General features: G+C 39.5%; 1 protein-coding gene across 1 annotated transcript; it reads left to right on the top strand.

Annotated features, from left to right (window-relative positions):
• Positions 1–1756: 1756 nt before the first annotated feature.
• LOC120108204 (bifunctional purine biosynthesis protein PurH-like) lies at positions 1757–21567 on the top strand. The gene is made up of 12 exons (XM_039121783.1): positions 1757–2091; positions 2209–2320; positions 3036–3111; positions 9914–10010; positions 11060–11162; positions 11312–11445; positions 11524–11701; positions 11789–11946; positions 13326–13535; positions 13610–13957; positions 16711–16837; positions 21105–21567. The coding sequence occupies exons 1-12, from the start codon at positions 1993–1995 to the stop codon at positions 21254–21256; spliced, it is 1794 nt and encodes a 597-aa protein (XP_038977711.1). The 5' UTR covers positions 1757–1992; the 3' UTR covers positions 21257–21567.
• The last annotated feature ends 98 nt before the right edge of the window (positions 21568–21665 follow it).

A 21665-nucleotide genomic window follows, 5' to 3' on the forward strand; every position in this document is an offset into this window, starting at 1 on the left:
AACGGCCATGTCAGTGGCCACTCCATCGCGCCCCACGATGACAAACCCCCCTGAGAGACCCCCCAGCCAGGTATATATGCGGCTGGGGGAGAGAAGGGGGGGTAAGCAATATCTTCCAGAGCACTCTCTTGCTTGCTATTATCATCTCTCCTTCTCCTCCAATCTCCTCTGACTTGATCGTCGGAGGGCCCCCACTACCCCAGTGGTGGTGCGAGGCTTGCTCGCAGGTTTCCCGGTGGAAGGTGGAGCGTAACCAACACCAACCAAGACAACTCAGACGGAACCCCGTTCACACCGCTGTGTCAATCGTTCTCGGTTTGGACCACCAGCAACAATATCCATATCTATATATATGCATCTACATCTACATATATATCCATATCTATATATATGCATATACATCTACATATATATGCATATGCATATATATGCATATACATATCCATATATATGCATATGCATATATATGGATATACATATCCATATATATGCATATGCATATATATAGATATGGATATGTATATCCATATATATGCAGATGCATATATATGGATATGTATATCCATATATATAGATATGTATATAGATGTATATGTAGATATATGTATATGTATATACATATATATGTATATCTATATATATATACATGTATATGTATATGCATATATATAGATATGTATATATATGTATATGTATATGCATACATATAGATATGTATATATATGTATATGTATATGCATACATATAGATATGTATATATATGTATATGTATATGCATACATATAGATATGTATATATATATATGTTATATATATGTATATATATGTATATAGATATGTTATATATATATATATGTATATATATGTATCTATATATGTTATATATATATATGTATATATATGTATATATATATATATGTATATATATATATATATAACTCTCAAAATATCCTATTTTTGCAATGGTATCCTTCATGTCAAATTTCCGACAAAATATTTATAATAATAATTTTATGTGTAAAAGGACATTATTGTCATTCTATATTTACATGCTCGACAAATTAAATTGTTGTTTTTTGCATAAATTTCAAATGATATTAATATAAAAGGCTAATAAAATTATTTAATACTCAAAAAAGTTGTTTAGGACTACGGTCGATTAAGAATATAACGAGAGGGCATCCTTGCAAAATAAGAAGATTTGAGGAGTATATACTTAAATAATATTTTTTGAAGAATGAATATATAATAAGTCATTTGGCAAGCATGCCCAGCAAGAAAAAAAAAATCGCCAAATCATTGATCTGAATGCCAAGATGGAACAAATATTGGCAATGATGCAAACTGTTATGCCTCCATGCCAGATGCCTTTGTCCCCGATGATCCAACAGAACAAGGTCCTCAAAGCGGACATTGATCCGAAGCCCGAGTACGATCCGTGCGTAGTTTTTCTTCTCTACCACGACGAAGTAATTAATTGAATGTAGGTATCCCTCTTTCCTATGTCCTTCCCCTTTTTGCCATATAAACAAATCTAAAGGAAGATCTAATTACAAAAAATGCTTTTATTGAATGGGAGAGATATGAATCCATGGTGTAATACATTTGATATATTTGTAATTAACCTTTATTACTTCCCTCCTATTTTTGATTACTTACTGCCTATCTTTTATTACTTTCTCAAGTCTCAGTTTGCTGCATTATTTTATCCTTTTGAATTATATATTTTTTTTCATACATCAAGCAAACCTAGCCCGGTCTGACCCTTCCCCGGTCCACAGAAATCAGGACGACACTAAAACTCCCACCGTTTTAAAACCCCGCGGAGAACTTTTTATAACAAAGTCACCTGCATCACTAACAATTTCGAACCGTTGGATGAATCTCCTCACCGCCCACACACCATCGTCTTATCAAATACCGCGGCACAGTAGAACACGAGCTCATATAAATAAAGAAATTCCCTCCCCCTCTAATAGGGAAAGCTGAAAGGATGCCGTTCTCCCTCTCGGGCTTCCCCGCCGTCACCACCACCAAAGCTGCTCATCTCTACCTCTATCCTCACCGGCGGTACCACCCCCGCGCCCAGCCGGTGAGTCTTCCTTCCATTCCCATGTTCTTTCCTCTTTCTATGGTGGGCTGAGCACCGCCAGGTAAAGATACCGCCGTTGCTGGTTCTATGCTCACCCTGTTGTTTTTTTGGACACAGACTCGTGTCTTCTTGCCTTGTGTTGTGTATCGGCTTTCCTCCAACGGGCTCCATTCGATTAGAGCCATGGCCGAAGTGGAGACTCAGACAGCCGCTCCTTCTCTCTCAACCGGTAGTTCTTTTTTTTCATTGTATTTTGATTTAAAAATTTGGTTTTTATTTATTATTATTATTATTATTGTTATTTTTCGCCGGTTGGGGCGGGGGAGCAATGAGGGTTTTTGATTTGTTTTGGATGTTATTCACTTGAACCTGAGATACCCTGGTTTTCCTCTTTGAGCCGGCGCTAATCTTTTTGTGCTCTCTAAAACTTTAAAAGGTTTGATTTTTGGTTCTTTTGTTTCGTTTCCCCTCCTTTCCTGGACCAGTGATGGGGTGCAGGTGCTTTCCTGCGATATTTTTCATCTTGAAACCCGGATTTCTGAGCCGGATGAGACGAAACCTTCACGTCCGACTTTAGGGTGGGGTGGGGGATTCAATCCTATAGAAATCTATCTCGATTTTTCTTTTGCTAGGTCAATATCGCTTGCTTCTAATCTTTCATTTAGTGCTAAATCTTTAATACTTCTTTAGGATTTTTCCTTAAAAATCTGATCTTTGAGGTTGCTTTGGTTTACTTTCCTTTTACCTGTTTAGGACAATTTGCTGTATGGCGTGGTGAAAACTTGGTGACTGCTTCTCCTCTTTTAGTTGTTTTACTTATATTTTTTATTTTGAGCCAAAAGATTATTTTTAAGATTCCTTATTATCTTTTGTAAGTGTGAGTGAGGGTTTAACAAAAAATCTTTGAAACATTCTGTCTAAATGACCACATCCTTTATCCGTAGGTGGCATGCAAGCATTGATATCATTGTCAGATAAGCGGGATCTAGCTTTCCTTGCAAACGGACTTCAAGCGTTAGGGTGTGTTTGCACTCTTCCAGTTGCAACTTTCATGTTTGCAATTTACTTCTTGATCATTAAAAATGTATTTCATGATTCCTTATGTTTATTGTGTCCTTATGCTTGTATTGCCATTATAATTCTCTGTTTTTTAGAACGATGTGTAATTGTTTAGGAACCTATAAATGAATACCTTCCATGCAATAGAGTTTCAGAACATTTGCATCGAGGAAGATGCCTTCATAGACATTTGATAGTAGTTTAATAATGGTTCCCTTCCCTCCCGTCCCCCTGTTTGAAAGATTGATTAATCCTACTGCTGAATGAATGTTGCATCTATAATATAGCCTATTTTGTTTTAAAATTTTAAACTACCTGTAACTTAACAATTACCAACCAACTTTCTATGTGAGTTAGAATTTTGCAAACAACAGTTGAATCAGAACAAATTAAACAAAGAACAAATTTATGTGCATATGATAATAATGAAACTCTTGTCAATAGCCATGGGGTACCTGATAGTGGTCCCAGTCAAAGAAGGATTATAACAGATAAAAAAGAAATGTATATTCTCTTTAAGGCGAGAACAGGACCACAATAGTTGAGGAAATTTTCTTGCTTTTCTATTGCTAAACTCTGGTTCCTTAAATAGGCTAAAGCCCAGCGAAACCAACGAGTACATGACCGAAACTTAAGCTACTAAACTTTTACTCAGTAAACAACAACGGGAAAGTAATGGAAAAACAGACTCCTAAACTAGCTCCAACGGCTAGTTGACTGGGCAACGCTGCATGTAAACGTTTGAAGTTGTTTTATTCCCTGCGTAATCCATGCAACAACTTTGACAGCTTCTTCTTGACCTCCGCAAGCCATGCAGCTCCTTTCTCACGTGCACTCTTCACCCTTGATACTTGAGGTTCAGTTTTAGGCCCCTCTCTGACTGACGTGGCCTATCAATCCTTCCCCCATGAGGTGGATCCTTGTCCTCAAGGTCCAAGGTTGGGAATCTCTCCCGCAGCATCTTAGACCGCTCCCAGGTTGCGTCCTCAATAGGTAGATGCTTCCATTGCACTAAGCTTTCTTCAACAAGTTGGGCTCCATGTTTAATCCAGCGAGTGTCCAGGATGGCCAAAGGTTCCAAAATAATCACCCCCTCATCGGTGAATGGTGGTACTTCCGCATGCAGCGCTTCCGTATTTTTGCCCTGATATTCATACCGCTTAAGTAGCGATACGTGAAAAACTGGGTGAATACGCGCCCCTTCAGGTAGTTGTAACTTGTAGGCGACAGGGCCGAGCTTTTCTAAAATTTGGTAGGGCCCATAAAAACGGCTGGCTAATTTCTGGCGAACTCGTTTGAAGGCCGTTTGCTGGCGGTAAGGGTGGAGCTTAAGAAGGACCATTTCGCCGACGTTGAACGAGATATCCCTCCGCTTTTGATCGGCCATCTGTTTCATCCGATTAACAGACCGCTCCAAATTGGCCTTTAGTTGCTGAAGGAGTTCATCTCAATTCAAAACATGCTGATCAACTTCGTGTACAAGTGAGAGACCATCTTTGTACAAAGGAATGGAAGGTGGGAGTCTGCCATATAGTGCTTGAAAGGGAGTCATCCTAGTAGAAATATGGTATGTAGTATTGTACCAGTATTCCGCCCAAGGTAAGAAGTAACTCCATTTGCGCGGCCATTGGTGAGCGAAACACCGAAGATACTGTTCAATGCAGCGGTTGACAGCTTCCGTTTGTCCGTCGGTCTGCAGGTGGTATGCGGAGCTGAGCTGCAGCTTGGTGCCCGACATCTTGAAGAACTCTTGCCAGAATTTGCTAATAAAGATTGGGTCTCGGTCACTCACAATGGTCTTGGGCATCCCGTGGAGCTTGATGACCCCATCCACAAACTTTTCTGCAACAGTCTTTGCAGTAAATGGATGGGTTAAAGTAAGAAAGTGAGCTGATTTACTTAACCTGTCTACTACCACCAAGATGGTATCCTTGCTCTGCGAAGTTGGTAGTCCCTCAATGAAATCCAAGGTGATGTCGTCCCAGACTTGGCATGGAATTGGTAACGGCTGTAGGAGCCCTGCGGGAGCCAAAGTTTCTGCCTTAGTCTTTTGGCATACCTCGCATCCTTTGACATATTCTTGGACTGCCTTGTGCATCGCAGGCCAGTAGAATTGTTGACTCAATTTCTTAAGCGTGCGTAGCACACCCGAGTGGCCGCCCACTTTAGTGTCGTGCATCTCATGGAGTAGCTTGGCTCGTAGTGATGGGTTGGCTGGTACGATCACACGTCCCTTGTAAAGGAGTAGGCCATCGTGCCATTTGAATGAGCCTTCAGGATGGACTTCGGCTTCCTGCCCCATGGATTTGATGTATGGGTCATCTTTTGTTGCTTGTTTAATCTCCTCCCATAAATTAACCGGCGGAATAAAAATATGATGAAGAATGGGACTACCTCGTTTACGTGATAGGGCATCGGCTGCAGAATTTTCATGGCCCGGGCGATATATGATCTCGTAGTCGTAGCCTAAGAGCTTGGCCGCCCATTTCTGTTGCTCCGATGTTGCCACTCTTTGCTCCAAAAAATACTTAAGGCTTCTTTGATCGGTTTGTATGTAAAATTTTTTGCCCAGTAAATAAGGCCGCCATACACGTATTGCCTCTACAATGGCCAGCATCTCCTTGGCATAAGTGGACCATGATTTCTTGGTCACTCCTAGGGCCCGACTCATGAACGCCACTGGCTTGCCTTGTTGAGTCAATATCGCACCAATTCCGTCACCGGATGCGTCTGTCTCAATAGTGAAGGAGTCGTTGAAAGTTGGCATTGCCAAGGTGGGCGTGGTTGTCATGGCCTTCTTGAGGGCAAGGAAGGCTGCTTCAGCTTCATCATGCCATCCGAATTGTCCCTTTTTGAGAAGGTTGGTGAGAGGTCGCGCGATCATGCCATAGTTTTGGACAAACTTCCTGTAATATCCTGTCAACCCTAAAAATCCACGCAACTCAGAAATGTTAATAGGCTGTGGCCATGCTACCATGGCTGCAATCTTGCTTTCATCCACCTTTACTCCTTCATTGGTGATAATATGCCCCAAGTACTCCAATTCTTGTTGTCCAAAGTCACATTTGCTAGACTTGACAAAGAATTTGTGCTGCCTCAATATCTTCAAAGTCTGTCTTACATGTGTCAAATGCTTGTCCCAAGTCGGACTATAAATCAATATATCATCAAAGAAAACTAATATAAATTTTCTAAGATGGGGACGAAATATAGAGTTCATAATTGCTTGAAATGTAGAAGGCGCATTACAGAGACCAAATGGCATGACCAAGTATTCATAATGTCCGTTATGAGTACGAAATGCAGTTTTAGGAATATCAGGAGGATTAACTCTTACTTGGTGGTATCCGGCCCTCAAGTCCAATTTAGTAAAGTAAGAAGCACCGTAGAGCTCGTCCAACATGTCGTCCACCGTAGGAATTGGGAAGCGGTCTTTGATGGTGACGGCGTTGAGCGCACGGTAGTCCGTGCAAAAGCGCCAACTTCCCTCCTTATTTACTAATAGTACTGGCGAGGAGAATGGGCTGGTGCTAGGGCGGATAAGCCCCGAATCTAGCATCTCTTGGACTTGCTTCTCAATTTCTGCCTTCTGAAAATGGGCATATCGGTACGGCCGGACGTTAATGGCCTCGGTCCCTTCCTTAAGCTGAATGCAATGGTCTACATCACGGGTTGGTGGCAAACTGGTGGGCTCTTTAAAGACTTCCTCGTATTCTTGCAATACCTTCTGCATGTCCTGCTGCCTCTCGACTTGCAACTCGTCCCTAGCTGCTGTCCCTGTGGTTGGTTGGAAACAAACCGCAAATAATGCATGGCCCTGGTGAAAATCCTTCTTAATCTCCTTCAATGAAGCCCCCTGAATAGCTTGCGCCTCCACTCCTTGTAGCTTTCGGGCTTGGTTGTCCCAAATAAATTCCATGGTTAACTGTTTCCAGTTACATACCACAGAACCCAGCATTTCGAGCCATTGGACTCCCAATACAAGATCTAAGCCTGACAATGGTAGAGAGTAAAGGGTGAGTGAAAACTCAGTGCCTTGTAAGTTAACCCGTACCTTCTCGAACCTCCCCTGGCATTGTAATCTTTCACCATTTGCTACTTTGACAGTGAATGCTTCGGTTGGAACAACTGGTAAACGAAGCAAACTTGCCAAGCGGTCATTAACAGAGTTATGTGTTGATCCACTATCGATCAACACAACAGCTTCGTGGGGACCAATCTTGGCCGTGATGCGCATCGTTCTGGGTACAGTCCATCCCGTCAAAGCATGTAAGGTGATTTCTGGCTCTATTTCCTGCTCGGGTTGCACTCCTGGGTCCTCTTCCAGTGGTTGTTGCTCCGTAACGTCCTCACAAATGATACCGCCTGTGTTGGTGTGCCCCTCCAGAAGTAGCAGTTGCGGTCGTTGGCACCTATGCCCCGCCGTGAAACGCTCGTTGCAGTGGAAGCATAGACCTTGAGCTCTTCTACGTTGCATTTCATCCCAAGTCAGCCGTCTGACCGGTAGTGCAGGAGCAGCAGGTGCTGCACGATTTGCTTGTGGGAGAGCCAGCGGAGCCCGCGCCGGTGGTGGAGGTGGTCGCAGGAATCGCCTCTGTCTTGTGAGTTGGTCATCTCGCATTTTTGCCAAGCTGATGGCATCTTTCAAAGTTTGCGGTTTGAACATGCGAATGCCGTCGGCTATCTCAGCCTTCAAACCTCCCATAAATGTCCCTACAAGCGCCTTTTGAGTCCAGCCCCGAACACAGTTGCCGAGCCTCTCGAATTCACGTTGATAATCTCTAAATGAGCCAGCTTGCCTGACCCATGAAAGAGCCTCATCGAAATCTTCACACTCGGATGGTCCAAAACGAGCCCAAAGCTCGTCTTCAAAAACTTCCCATGAAATCACCCTTCCTTCTTGCCGGAAAGTCCTCTTGAGCCACTGCCACCATTGATTTGCCTCGCCTTCAAGGTGAAACGAAGCTAACGGCACCTTTTGTGCATCGGAAATGTCCTGAAAGTCAAAAAACTGGTTCACTCTATTGAACCATTCGGTGGGGTCTTCCCCGGAATACCGAGGAAATTCCAACTTTGCCGTTTTTGATGAACAGACGAGTCGTCCTCCTCCTGCTTCCGCCCGGTTGTTCTCAGTGTGGTTCCGAGAATTTTCTCCTCGTTCGGTGTTGTGACTGGTGTTGTCCTCCTTGAATGATCGCAGTATGTCGGACAGGTGGCTGAAACTCTCCTCCAAGTGATGTAACTTGTCGGCGATTCCCAGCTCCATACGACTCATGCCTTCTTGAAGGCCACTAAGCCCAGCTTCCAATCTTTCAATCCACTCCTTGTTTGTGGCCATTAAAACCCCGCTCTGATACCACTGATAGTGGTCCCAGTCAAAGAAGGATTATAACAGATAAAAAAGAAATATATATATTCTCTTTAAGGCGAGAACAGGACCACAATAGTTGAGGAAATTTTTTGCTTTTCTATTGCTAAACTCTGGTTCCTTAAATAGGCTAAAGCCCGGCGAAACCAACGAGTACATGACCGAAACTTAAGCTACTAAACTTTTACTCAGTAAACAACAACGAGAAGTAATGGAAAAACAGACTCCTAAACTAGCTCCTACGGCTAGTTGACTGGGCAACGCTGCATGTAAACGTTTGAAGTTGTTTTATTCCCTGCGTAATCCATGCAACAACTTTGACAGCTTCTTCTTGACCTCCGCAAGCCATGCAGCTCCTTTCTCACGTGCACTCTTCACCCTTGATACTTGAGGTTCGGTTTTAGGCCCCTCTCTGACCGACGTGGCCTATCAGTACCATATTGCAAACAGCATAATTGCTCTTAAGAATGTTCTGCATAATGTGAGAAATTAAGTTTCTTTAAATGGTATAATCCATATTTTATTATTGACTAGAACAGATTGTAAGGGTAAAATGAAACACTGTAGGTGAAAGATAGAAAGCATGAAGCTTCCCATGAAAGTTAATATTCAGTTTGAAAGAATGGAGGTTCCTGATTTTGAAGAGGAAGGTTTAGAACGTTGGTCAAGCGCGAGGATTTTGAACAAAAATCTCAATTTTCTGTTTGAATGAAGGAAAACATAACCATTTTCGGTTGAGGAAGATTGATAAGGTAGTTAAGCATAACAAGGATTCTTGGCATTGGTTTTTGGGGAGATAAACATCTTGGCAAGAAAAATTAATGCAGTTTTTTGGAAGAAGAGACACTATTAGTTTGTAAGAAACATGTCGTGTTTGGTAGATGATTAATTCAATTTTTTATCTCTTATTCTCAAATGTGAAAATTAATCCTTTAAAGAATTGCACATCAGAATTTCATATTCAGCTTTAATTATTTCAATCTTTTTGAGATTAGCTGTTAAAGGAATAATAAATAATAAAGTCGATATAACTATCTTTTGTTATAATGTATGTATGGTACTCTTTGTTCTGATGGATAATATAGTCAAATTCTTACAGAATCTGGAGATCTCTTTGAGTTCTTGTAACTGAGCTTGTTTCTTGGATTATGCAATCACATATACTTACATGCTGTTATTAATATTTTGTCTAACATTTTGGGAGATCATCCCTTCCGTACATTTAAAATTTCTTTTACTTTGCAAATTCCTTATTTTGGGCATGTGCCTTCACACAAATCTCTTTTGGAATATCTAGAAGATTTTATTAATACTATAAAGCCTACCATTCCTTCATGTATTCTTTCATATCTTAATTTATAGAGTCTCATTAAACTACTACTACTACATCTACAGGTATTCTATTGTTTCAACTGGTGGAACGGCATCTGCTTTGGAACAAGCTGGGGTCTCTGTAACTAAAGTTGAAGAAATTACTCATTTCCCAGAAATGGTAAACTTTAGTTATGATATATTATTTCTCTAGTTTAATCTAGTTTCCCTTCCTATGTTAGGAACAAGATGAATCATGCCATCCACAATTTGATTGTGGCTATTCTTTTTATATAGTATTATGATATTGGCTAGTATTTATTACTAGTACTTTGGTTCAACTCTCTATAAGCTGTTCTAGGTGCTTTTCTCCCTAAAAGAATGGAAAAAAGCAAGAAATAATAGAAATTTTGTGCAAATGCTATATTCAACATAAACCAACAATTGACATTTCACTAATTGGTAGAGCAACAAAAACACAAAATCAGCAATGATACCAAGCTGGTCCTTGGTATCTTTTTTTGGGTAGGAAAGCATGGCTGTATGATTGGTCATACTAAAGCTAGATTCTGGAGCCTATATCCATATTCTATGCCGTATTTTACCTATGTTTCTTTGGCAGACAGTTATCAATTTTTATATAATATATATGCGTGTGTACGTGCTTGTGCGCATGCATATCTGTGTATGTGTCTCTCCATAGTTGTTCTTTGTAATACAAATAAAAATTAGGATATTAATGTGGCTATCTATGCTTGTTTGAAATTGACATTTATGAAATAGTTTGAATTAATATTGTACCATAGGGTACTGGCAGCTTTGTGTTGTAGATGTTGGTTTTTGTCAAAGATCCACTGTCCAAAGCTGGATTGCTCAGGGGAGTTGGTGAAATGCAAGGTGTATGACCAACAAGTGAAGCCAAGGGAAATAATATTATAACTAGAAAGTGATGTGTGCGATATAGAAAAATGTCTAAACATGGACAGGCGTGCATCTAATAAGAAAATGTGATTCATGCGCAATGTTTTTTTTGAAGAGTATTATCTTTGCCTCTTTAAAATTGTTTTAGTAGTAAGAACATGTGGATGTTTACTTTGGGCGGTCTGCTCAGATGCTTTTTGTTTATAACTAGGTACTTAAATGACACCTATTCTTGATATTAACAAAAAAGTGAAAAAAGCTTTGTCTTGTATCTACAGATCATAAATATATGAATTATTGTCTCTGCAGCTAGATGGTAGGGTGAAAACTTTGCATCCCAATATACATGGTGGTATTCTTGCACGGAGAGATCATGGCCATCACATGGAAGCCTTGAACAAGCATGGAATTGGTGAGTTTATTGTCCACCATACTATCATTTAAATTGTTGTATCTTCAAAAGGTTACAGTTCGTTTTTTTGCAATGGCAATCCTTAACCTTTTTCCTTTGCATATACTTGTACATAATTCAATTGCATCACTGACACAATGTTTGCACAGGAACATTAGATATAGTGGTGGTCAACTTGTATCCTTTTTATGAAAAAGTTACTTCAGCTAGTGGAATTCGGTTTGAGGATGGCGTTGAGAATATTGACATTGGTGGCCCTACCTTGATCCGAGCTGCTGCTAAGGTTCTCTTTTTTGACTCCATGATCTTGGGTTTTTTTTTCACTTTCTATACAGTCTTACTGAACTGCACAGTTTAGCAGAATCACAAGGATGTTTTGGTTGTGGTGGACCATAAAGACTATCCTGCACTCTTGGAATTTCTGCAAGGAAAGAATGATGATCAACAGTTTCGCAGGAAGCTGGCCTGGAAAGCTTTTCAGCATGTTGCTTCTTATGATTCAGCGGTTTCTGAGTGGTTATGGAAACAATCAGAAGGAGGTATATAAATGCATATAGAAAGTGTGACTTAGTACATTTTTTTGAAAGCTTTGCATGTAATTACCTGCTATTGCATTTTTTTGACAGGGAATACATTTCCTCCCAGCTTTACAGTGCCAATGTCACTAAAATCTACACTTCGCTATGGTGAAAATCCTCATCAAAAGGCCGCATTCTATGATGACAAAAGTCTTTCTTTGGTGAATGCTGGTGGTATTGCAACTGCTATACAATACCATGGCAAGGTTAGAAACTCGTGCAAGTCAATTATGGCTTCAATCACCATTTCCTAGCTAATCTATTAGTCATCTTGTTTCATATTGTGCCGAATGTGCTGGTATATTTAATTGATATGTTTAATCTTACTGCCTGGCATGTCTTATACCATATCGGTTTGGTACCGGTATCCGGTACGGATAGCGTACCGAGTGGTACGTCAAAAAAAATTTTATACCGCATCGCATTGACGCTGTGCTAGTGTGGCACCAGTACGGGATCTGGTATCGAGACGGCGAACCTTGTTTGTAACACTACTTGAACTACTTAAGAAATTAGTCATTTAGCTAATTTGCTTATTTATCGCAAAACATTAAAAAAGTCTATATGAATTATGTGAAGGCAAACTTAGCCAATACAATGGGACAGGTCATGAAGCTAGAATAGTACCTTTTACAGATATTGTGAATTTAAATGTTAGAACTTTATCTATATAGAAAGAATATGGAGTAGACTAAATGGAACCTTTTGATATGTAAAATGTAACGTGTATATGCAGTTGCGATTTGGAAGAGCTACACACCTTCAGATCCAAATTGTTCTTTCTGATGAAGTTGAAAAACACTTTTGTTTGGTAGAAAAGGGATGACTTTGTCAGGAACTAGTCGTAAGGCTGTTTCATTCTGATTCTTAAGGATAATATTTCGGAAGGCATGAGTTAGATGTCTGCTAAAACTTTAGCTGCACAGAGAAAACATGGAATAGTCAATAGACTAATCGGAAGTTTCCAATAGGTAAACGTAATGTTCATATAAACAGATGTAATTGGGAAAAGCTACATGCCTTCAGATCCAAATTGTTTTTTATGATGAAGTTGTGGAAACACTTCCTTCTGTTTGGCAGAAAAGGGATTACTTTGTCAATAACAAGTCATAATGCTGTCTCATTCTGAGACCTGAAAATAATTATTTTCAGCTGGCAGGAACTAGATGTCTGCTAAAACTTTCACCAAATGCTCATTTCTTCTCTTTTAATCAAGCCCTTGCTTATGTAAACACAGAAGACCATGATTTTGTTTCACATTCAAGATTTTCAACTTGTTTTCCTATCTATTTGAAAATATTGTGCACCCGTGTTGCTTTCCTGCATCTAAAGGGCTAATTTGGATGAAGATTTTCTGTTGTGGATATTATTATTTAGTTTTAATTGTTGTTGATATTATTTTCGGTTTTCATTTTCGTTGATGAGCTATCCAGACATTATAGCTGTAACGTCACCCCTTCTTCTTTTCTAAGCACTACATCTAAGCCATAATAAGTTGTTTTTCACTTTTAAACTGATTCTGACATTTGCTGCATTTGACTGGGCTCATGATCGGTATATTCTGATATTCTCTCGTTTGGCACAGGAAATGTCTTACAATAATTACTTAGATGCGGATGCTGCCTGGAACTGTGTGTCAGAGTTCAAGAGACCTACTTGCGTGATTGTGAAGCATACAAATCCTTGTGGAGTTGCATCACAGCAAGATATTCTCGAAGCTTATAGATTAGCTGTTAAAGGAGATCCTGTTAGTGCATTTGGTGGAATAGTTGCCTTTAACACAACAGTGGATGAGGTAAGCAGGGTAAGGGGAGAATCTTTTATATTATGTAGTACAACTCTACTTATATTTCATTGCTAAATTTCTAGGATCTTGCGAAGGAAATCCGAGAGTTTAGGAGTCCAACTGATGGTGAAACACGGATGTTTTATGAAATTGTGGTTGCACCAAAATATACAGAAAAAGGTCTGGAGATTCTCCGTGGCAAGTCAAAAACTTTGAGGATACTGGAGGCAAAAAAGAGCGGGAAAGGAATGCTCTCACTCAGACAGGTTGGTGGCGGGTGGTTAGCTCAAGATTCTGATGATTTAACTCCAGAAGATATCAAATTTAATGTAGTGTCTGAAAGGGTTCCCCAAGAAGATGAGCTTAGTGATGCAGAGTTTGCATGGCTTTGTGTTAAGCATGTGAAGAGCAATGCCATTGTAATAGCCAAGGTTAGTTCTTTTCTCCACTTCAAGATTAAAAGCTGTGTATGAAGAATAGGTAATAAATCTTTGAAAGTCAAGCTAGAGATTAAAATAATGATTAACTAGAGATGAAGTCCTTGCTATATAACCAATCATGTTATACTGTTAGAGGTCAATGTTGATAAATTGCACCTTCATTCCCCATGTCAAATGGATATGTTCATCTCTAGTTGAAATAAAAAAATCTTGTTAATTCTTTCTTATTTAGGCTTGAAATTGCCATGTGCTCCCAGTAGCTAGAGAAAGTGACTCTATACTTTAACACTTAATCAAAAAACCTACATGAAGTTACACATCATGGAATAACTAATGCATTTGAAACATGAATTTTTCTGAATTTGGACATTGGTCTCATGAGGTTACTTATTGTCTTTTATGTGTATGAAGCTAGGTCCAAATAGTCTCCATAAAAAAGAGCTCAAGGATAACTAAGTCAAAATAATAATATAATCATGTTAACTATGTGACTATAAGTTTTTATAAGAAACAGAAATGCAAATCCATAGTCAACAAGTGTTATCCTAACTATGTTTGCAAAATATAAGTATTTACAAGAGGCTACTGATCCATCCTTTGCCATTATTCCTAGTAATCACTATCTCCTTTCTTACAAGACTTCACAAGTTTTTTGTCGGAGCTTTCATCAAGCTTATCATAAATTTTTAATCATTGGACACATACTGTCTCCTAATCTTAACCTGGATCTTTGTCCTATATGTCCGTGGTTCATACTATTGTATTTAATTTTTAAACATCTATCTGTAATTCGTGCAACTTCTGTTCTTTTTTTAATGTACTTGTCTTTAATCTTACTGTTCATGGTTTACATGACATTGACCTTAACATTTTTATCTTGCTTGTCCCGACACCTAAAGATGTGAAAGACCCTGGGTCACCTCTTCACTTCCTCCAATCAAACCGAAGGGCAAAATATAATAATATGGAGAAGACAATATAATAACTTATAGGGCAGCTTTTATGTCGATTCTATAAAATCTATCTGCTCTATACTAGTAGATTTGACTTTACATGAAGTAATATAGTTATATGCTTAAATGCAAACATAACTTGTTAAATATCAAACAAAACTTTGTAACTTCCAATTAATACATAAAATTACATATATCTTTAGTTGTTTTTTTTTTGTTATGTTCCAAGTGAAATTCAAGTACTTGCATCCTGAAACTGTGTATTCTGAAGAAAATTTGTTTGGTCATTTAAATTGCTTAAGTAGGATTACAAATAGAGAGCCATTTCAGTTCTGCAGGTAATAGAACTCAGGTAAATTCACTCTTGTACAACTTATCCAAAACAGAAAACTTGCTTCATTCTTATCTGAAATATATCCAAGATAGAGAACATGATCAAAAGGAGTTAACTTCTGGCCGTCAATTTTCATTTATTTGCTGTCAATGTATTTTGTCATATTTTTAGTTATTTTGATATTTTGACCCTTGACTTCCACTTTTTGCCTCTTTAACGACAACCTGGCATTTGAATCTATTTTCGTCCCATCTATAGAAAAAAAACACTATATCAGCTCTGCTAGATACATCTTGGAACATCCTCCGAGGATTTACAGATCAATTATCCATGACAAGGTTGGCTTATGACATATAACATGGTTCATATATATTGCCTATTTCTGGCAAATGTTTTCACCACATGCTCGACATCTTCATATATGTCCCTAGCGATCGCAAGAAATTCCTTTCATTGACATTTTTGTCCTTAGACCCGTAATCATAGACATTATCCTTTGCTTCATCCTGGTCTGTGAAACAATGCCTCCATACCTTCTTAACTCTGGAACACTCCATCCGTAGCTAAAACAAGATGTAACCTCATGAGTGACTTTTTGATCATTAAGTCAAGGTGGTCCTTAGAGGTTTTTGCATTTTTCTTAGAATGGTCAATGTACTATATACCTTCTCATCTCTAGATCATTCCATCAATAGTTAAAGAAGATCTAACTTGACCTTCTGTTCATTAAGTCAAGGTGGTCCTTAGAGGTTCTTGCCTTTTCTTATTTTTGCTTCATCAGGCAGCTCTTGTAAGCCCATACTTTAGACTTAGGTTTGATTCCATGATATTGGTGCAACACAACATGCTACATTTGTTCTTTTTACAAAAAAAATGGAGCTGGAAGTATCTGTTTCCTGATAAAATATAATATGCTATTATATTTGATACTGCAAATTAATGATCGCCGAACCGGTAATGGTAGACGTACCAGTCGGCCATCGGACCGGTTCGACATCTGTTCGGACCAGTACCGAACCGGTTGCCTTGGCACAGCGCGCGCTGTGGCATCGGAGTTGGTGCGAACTGGTTAGCACTGGTTTTTAGCCATACCGGACAGAACCGTTCGGTTTTGTCTGATACGCATCTAGTATCGGCCGGTTCCGGCCTGTTCAGGCTGGGTTTTGGTCTGGTACAGGCTAAACTGGCCGATACGGGCCGGTTCAGCATTACTTATTGGAAATTACTCTTTGCCTTGTTCAATAAAGCATAACCTTAATGTTTTACCCCTTTAACTGATTAAGTTGAATGTAATAGCCAGTGAAGTGTCCCCTCTTTTTGAAGTTGATCAAGATTTATCACTTGCCGTTATGTTTTCCATGAACTGCACTCCATCATTGTTGTCTGCAATCATCTTTTATTTTAGGCTTCTAGAAATAGCTGAACTCATGCTAAATTCTAACACTTATATTCTGCAGAATAACCGTATGTTGGGTATGGGGAGTGGGCAGCCAAACAGGTTGGAGAGCTTAAGAATTGCTTTCAGGAAAGCAGGAGAGGAGGCAAAGGGAGCTGCTTTGGCGAGTGATGCCTTTTTCCCTTTTGGTAAGCAAATACATATTTCTCATCACGACACATACCTAATCATTGCAGTGCTTTTCTTTAATGTTAGTATTTAGCTTTCACTCTTTCTAGTTATGGGGACATGTTTTTAAATAATTTTTCTCTTGTCAACAGATATTGCAATATCTGGTAACCCAGTTTCTAATCCGGTCAATCAATTGCTGATTTCTGGACATATACGTGTATATGTGCGTGTGTGTATAGCTTGTATGCATGCATGCTCGTATATATGCATGAGTGAATGCATGCTTGCATATATACAAGCATGCACACTCATGTATTATGAGGGATTAAACCATAGCAGCAATTTTGACAATTAGGCACAGCTCAGCTAGTCTCTTGCATATACACAAGCATGCACACTCATGTATTATGCGGGATTAAACCATACCGGCAATTTCGACAATTAGGTACAGCTGAGCTAGGTTTAGAACTCTGGAATTCCAAAAAAAAATCTGGCAAACATGACAAGAGTTTGGAGAAAATTTGGTATATAATAACAAACCCACACCCCCCCCCCCCCCCTACCCCACAAAAAAGAAAAAGAAAAGAACTTCAGGATTGAGATTTAGGTTTTCACAAAAAGAAAAGGAACTTGGCCATTGGGATTTAGGGTGTTTAAGGAATGGAGGAAGGCCAACAGTTCCTTCAATGCTTTCACCAGAAAAAAAATATAACAGTTACTTCAAGGAAGGAGATGGAAGAGGGTAGTAATGAAAATTTCCTCCTTCAATTTATTTGGTGTTAAGGGCTGTGGGGGATGGTTTGCGTAACTATTCTATTCCTCTAATTTCCAACTTCCATCACGTCATGTCTGCCATTCTATGACTCCAGGACTCCACATCTACAGTAAAAGTCACCCAGATAGTTTATTGTTTAAAGTTTATTCATAAAATTCATGAATCCTGTGAACCGCTCACAAGCTGTTTACAGACTAGTGAACTAATAGCAGCATAGCTTGGCCACCCTTCAGCTCATGAAAAATTTGTAAATTTTTCGTAAAATTTGGAGGGTATCATGGCTATGGTGTAAATAGCTGAACTACAGCAAGATATAGTCAGCTTGAGCTTGGCATGATATTTGGCTGACCAAGTACTAGCTTGGCTTCTGGTAAAAGCAAGCACAAGCCTTTCTACCTTCCACAAGCTCAGCTATGATCAAGTCTCCCAAAGCTTGGGCTTGACTTGTTAACCTTGAAATAAACAAGGAAGAGGATGTGACTGATGAAGTAAGAAGAGCTTGATAAAAGGATGGGCTGCAAGGGAGGTCAATCATTTGGTGTTTAAGTTGAGAAAAAATGGACCATGCTCCCTTGCTTAAGTTCATGCATGTTGAATTATGGTTTGCCGAACCGGTTCGTACCGGCCGGTTTGGCCCGGTACGGACCGGTCCGGCTTGAAACCGGTACATGGACAGCATGGATATCGGTTCGGCTTGGAACCGGTACACGGACAGCATGGATACCGGTTCCAGCTATTTTTGGGCTGATACCGACCGGTAACCACGCATACCGGCTGCGTACCGGTCTTGTACTGGCCCGTACCGGTGCGAATTGATCGGTTCGCACCAGTACTGATTTTTTTTTTAAACCACAGCGCTCCCTCAAGGTAGACCGCCACGCGCGGGCGCGGGGCCGCGCGTGGGCACAATTCCCCGCGCTGGGAATCGCCCCTTGCGCGGGCGAGCTTCCCTGAGCGGGTAATGAATGCCACAGAGTGGCCAGCCCTGGCGCATCCGCGCGTGGACACGATGCGAACCAAAAAAAAAATTTCTTTTTCCGTGCGCGTCCGTGAACCAAAAAAAAAAAAAAAACAAAAGACCGGTTTTGGTACGAACCGGTCCGGTAGGCGACCGGTACGCCTACCGGTACCGGTTCAGCGTACTTTGTGTTGAATCTTTCAAAGTTTGGGCTTAGACTGTTAGGCTTGAAATAAACAAGGATAGAATGATTGGTGCTTGGACGTATTGGTTTTGGAAAAGGATGTGAGTGATGGAGTTAGAATAAATTGATGGGAGGGTGAGTTGCCAGGGCATTTGGTATTGAGAATTGAGGCAGCTTGCATGCTGCTGTGGTGAGAAGTTGCTATTTGAGGGAAGAGTGAGGAAGGAGTGTGGGCGCATGTTTCTTCTTCCTTTTTTTTTTGGGTGTGTGTGCGCTGTTTTTTTTTTTTGGAGGTTGGGGGGGTGGTGGTTAAGGGACAGCAACTGTTGATGGTTTGAAAGTACTTGATCTCAGTTGTTAGATCTGAAACTATCAATTGAACTTTTGTGAGTTAATATCTTGGCTGCTAGATCAAGATCTATAGACCAAGATGCATTTTTGTTGAGCAATATCTAACAAAGAGATGTAGAAAATATTTTCAACAATAAACTAATATGTTGCTATGCCTTCGCAAATCAAGTTTTCATTCTCTTTCTTTCTTCTCCTTTTTCTTTTTTTTAATGATACAAGATGTAGAACCATCATTGTTTTATATAGAAAATGAAACTTATACCTCAAAGAAGAGAACATGAAGCAGAACTGAAGTCTAAACCTGGCAACCTTATGAAGGGGGCCAAACTAGATATGTCAGATGTTAGAGTATTTTTTAAACTAAAAATTAATCATTTTATGTTTGGGATGAACCAAAGGCTGGTTCCCAACGGACACTTTCCTTTCCCTTTTCAAAAATTTTAAAATGTTGGGATCCCAAGGATGTGCCCCAACAGCTGAATTGTGATCACAATGACCACTGTCTTGAATCTAATTTTTAAGATTCACTATTTTTAAATTGATTCTGGTTTATTGTGACTAGGTGTTTATAAAGGATTAGTTTCTTATTTTGATTATTTGGCATGAACGGTCACTATTTGCATCCGTTTTTTTTTTTATAAACAAGAGAGATTGTGAGAAAGTTAACACATACAGAAAATGCTCTTACAAACAGTCTAGTAAAACTCTTTTGCTATCAAGTTCTTGTTTTTTTCCCTCATTTTTTGGGTTGGGTGCTTTGGTTCACAACATCATTAAGGAGTGCATCCCTTAGAGATCATGAAGTTAGGCATCTTATCCTGGAGATAGGATTTTCACAAGTCTTTTTGCATCTATAGTAGGGAAATCAGTATCGTAAAGAAAGCAGTATAATTCGTGTCCCTTGCCTAACTGAACCCTTCTTTGTTCCTATTACTTCCTTTAATTCTCTTTCTTTCCACTCTAGACTTATACCCATTTGTCCAACATCAGAAGGGAGGGAAAGAAGATGAAACGGAGAGGGGAGGGAATAACAATTCATTCCATAATTTCTCTTGAAGCTTAGCCCTTGATGCAGAGATCCATGAAGAAGCCAGAAACCAAACTGAGCTATATAGAGCCTCTGCTGATCTTTAAGGAATCCTGAAGATGCGGGCATGTAATTCAATGTAAATGCTTTAAAGGAGAGTCATGCTGATTAATTGTGTCAAAAACATGAGCTGGCTGAGTGAAGCTTAAGCTCAGCTTGTTTTCTGCATGAGCCTTTATGAAGCCAAATGTTGGGCCAAATGCAAATCTGTTAAACAGATGACTTGTTCATTTGGCAACTTTATTCTGATTGTTTGAAGTTCCTGTCCAGTTTTGGTTGACCAAATATTGCGAGCAATAGGACTGCATTTTTTTCTTTAAACATTAGAATGCATGCATGAGAGAGAGAGAGACCTGGTGTGTAGATCGTGACAGGGTATTGATGGTTGTGGTAGAAGGAGGTGAAGGTGATGATATGAGCTTGTCCAAGAGATGGAAGAGCACAAGTATTCGAGCACCTGAAGCTCATCTTGTAAATGTTATTTGGACATATTATATGAACTTGCACATTTGCTAGTTGAAGATGCATGAACCTGCTAGCTCTAGTAAGAATTAATTCTGAGGCTCTATGATGTTGAAAATGGACCTATCGGGGACTAGTCTAAACCCACGTAGCTACACTATCCATCATTCTATAGACATCCATGGGTTCTGACGCTCAGAGCTTGTTCAGAACTCCACCATGACTACAGGAGCCAGCTTATATTGAACATGATCAATCCATATCCTACAATACTGGTAAACAAGCTTTGAACAATATGATTTATTTTTTTAATTAGAGGACTCTCTCTCTTCTTTTTTCTTTTTCTTTTTATTCTCTTTTCGTCATGCGATCCTTATCTGCAACTTCTAGAAGTTCTTAGACTAAGTAGTTTTGATGCATTATGTTTAAACCTAAACTAAATTTGTTTTAATTTGTCAAACTTTCAGCTTGGAATGATGCAGTTGAAGAAGCATGCCAGAATGGCATTGGAGTTATTGCTGAACCAGGAGGGAGCATTAGGGATAAGGATGCCGTGGACTGCTGCAATAAGTATGGTGTTTCTCTTCTTTTCACAAATGTGAGGCATTTCAGGCACTGAAGGTGAACTAAATAATCTGAACCCTGCTGTGCAAAAGAATGCTTTGAATGTACAAAGAAAGGTTCTATGGAGACGAAGGAAGTGCGCAAGCCAAGGCTCTTGAGAATAACCTACGTTTTTGGTTAAGTTGAGAGGAACACTCGAGATTCTAATCCCAATACTGCTGAAAGTAATTAAATTTTGTGGGACCTGAAACATCTTGGGGATTCTCTTCTTTTTCATTTCTAAGTTATTGATTTACAAATGTTTCAACTTTTAAGGATGAAAATTTGGTGAGTGAGTCACTTTTGACAATGACCCATTGCACATAATTTCTCCTCTCCATCAACAAACATGGAGTCTGCAGGTGGCTTCGATAGTTTGCATCTTCATGAAATTTATGTCAAATTTATCGATAAATTTCTGATGG

Source organism: Phoenix dactylifera, unplaced genomic scaffold, assembly GCF_009389715.1.
Source record: "Phoenix dactylifera cultivar Barhee BC4 unplaced genomic scaffold, palm_55x_up_171113_PBpolish2nd_filt_p 001223F, whole genome shotgun sequence".
Taxonomy (NCBI): Eukaryota; Viridiplantae; Streptophyta; class Magnoliopsida; order Arecales; family Arecaceae; genus Phoenix; species Phoenix dactylifera.

Excerpts from the sequence above, each read along its gene's own strand:
- LOC120108204 (XM_039121783.1), top strand. The coding sequence starts at position 1,993 with ATGCCGTTCTCCCTCTCGGGCTTCCCCGCCGTCACCACCACCAAAGCT. Across the intron at positions 2,092-2,208 it reads ACCACCCCCGCGCCCAGCCG|ACTCGTGTCTTCTTGCCTTG; the intron begins GTGAGTCTTCCT and ends TTTTGGACACAG. Across the intron at positions 13,536-13,609 it reads TTAACACAACAGTGGATGAG|GATCTTGCGAAGGAAATCCG; the intron begins GTAAGCAGGGTA and ends CTAAATTTCTAG.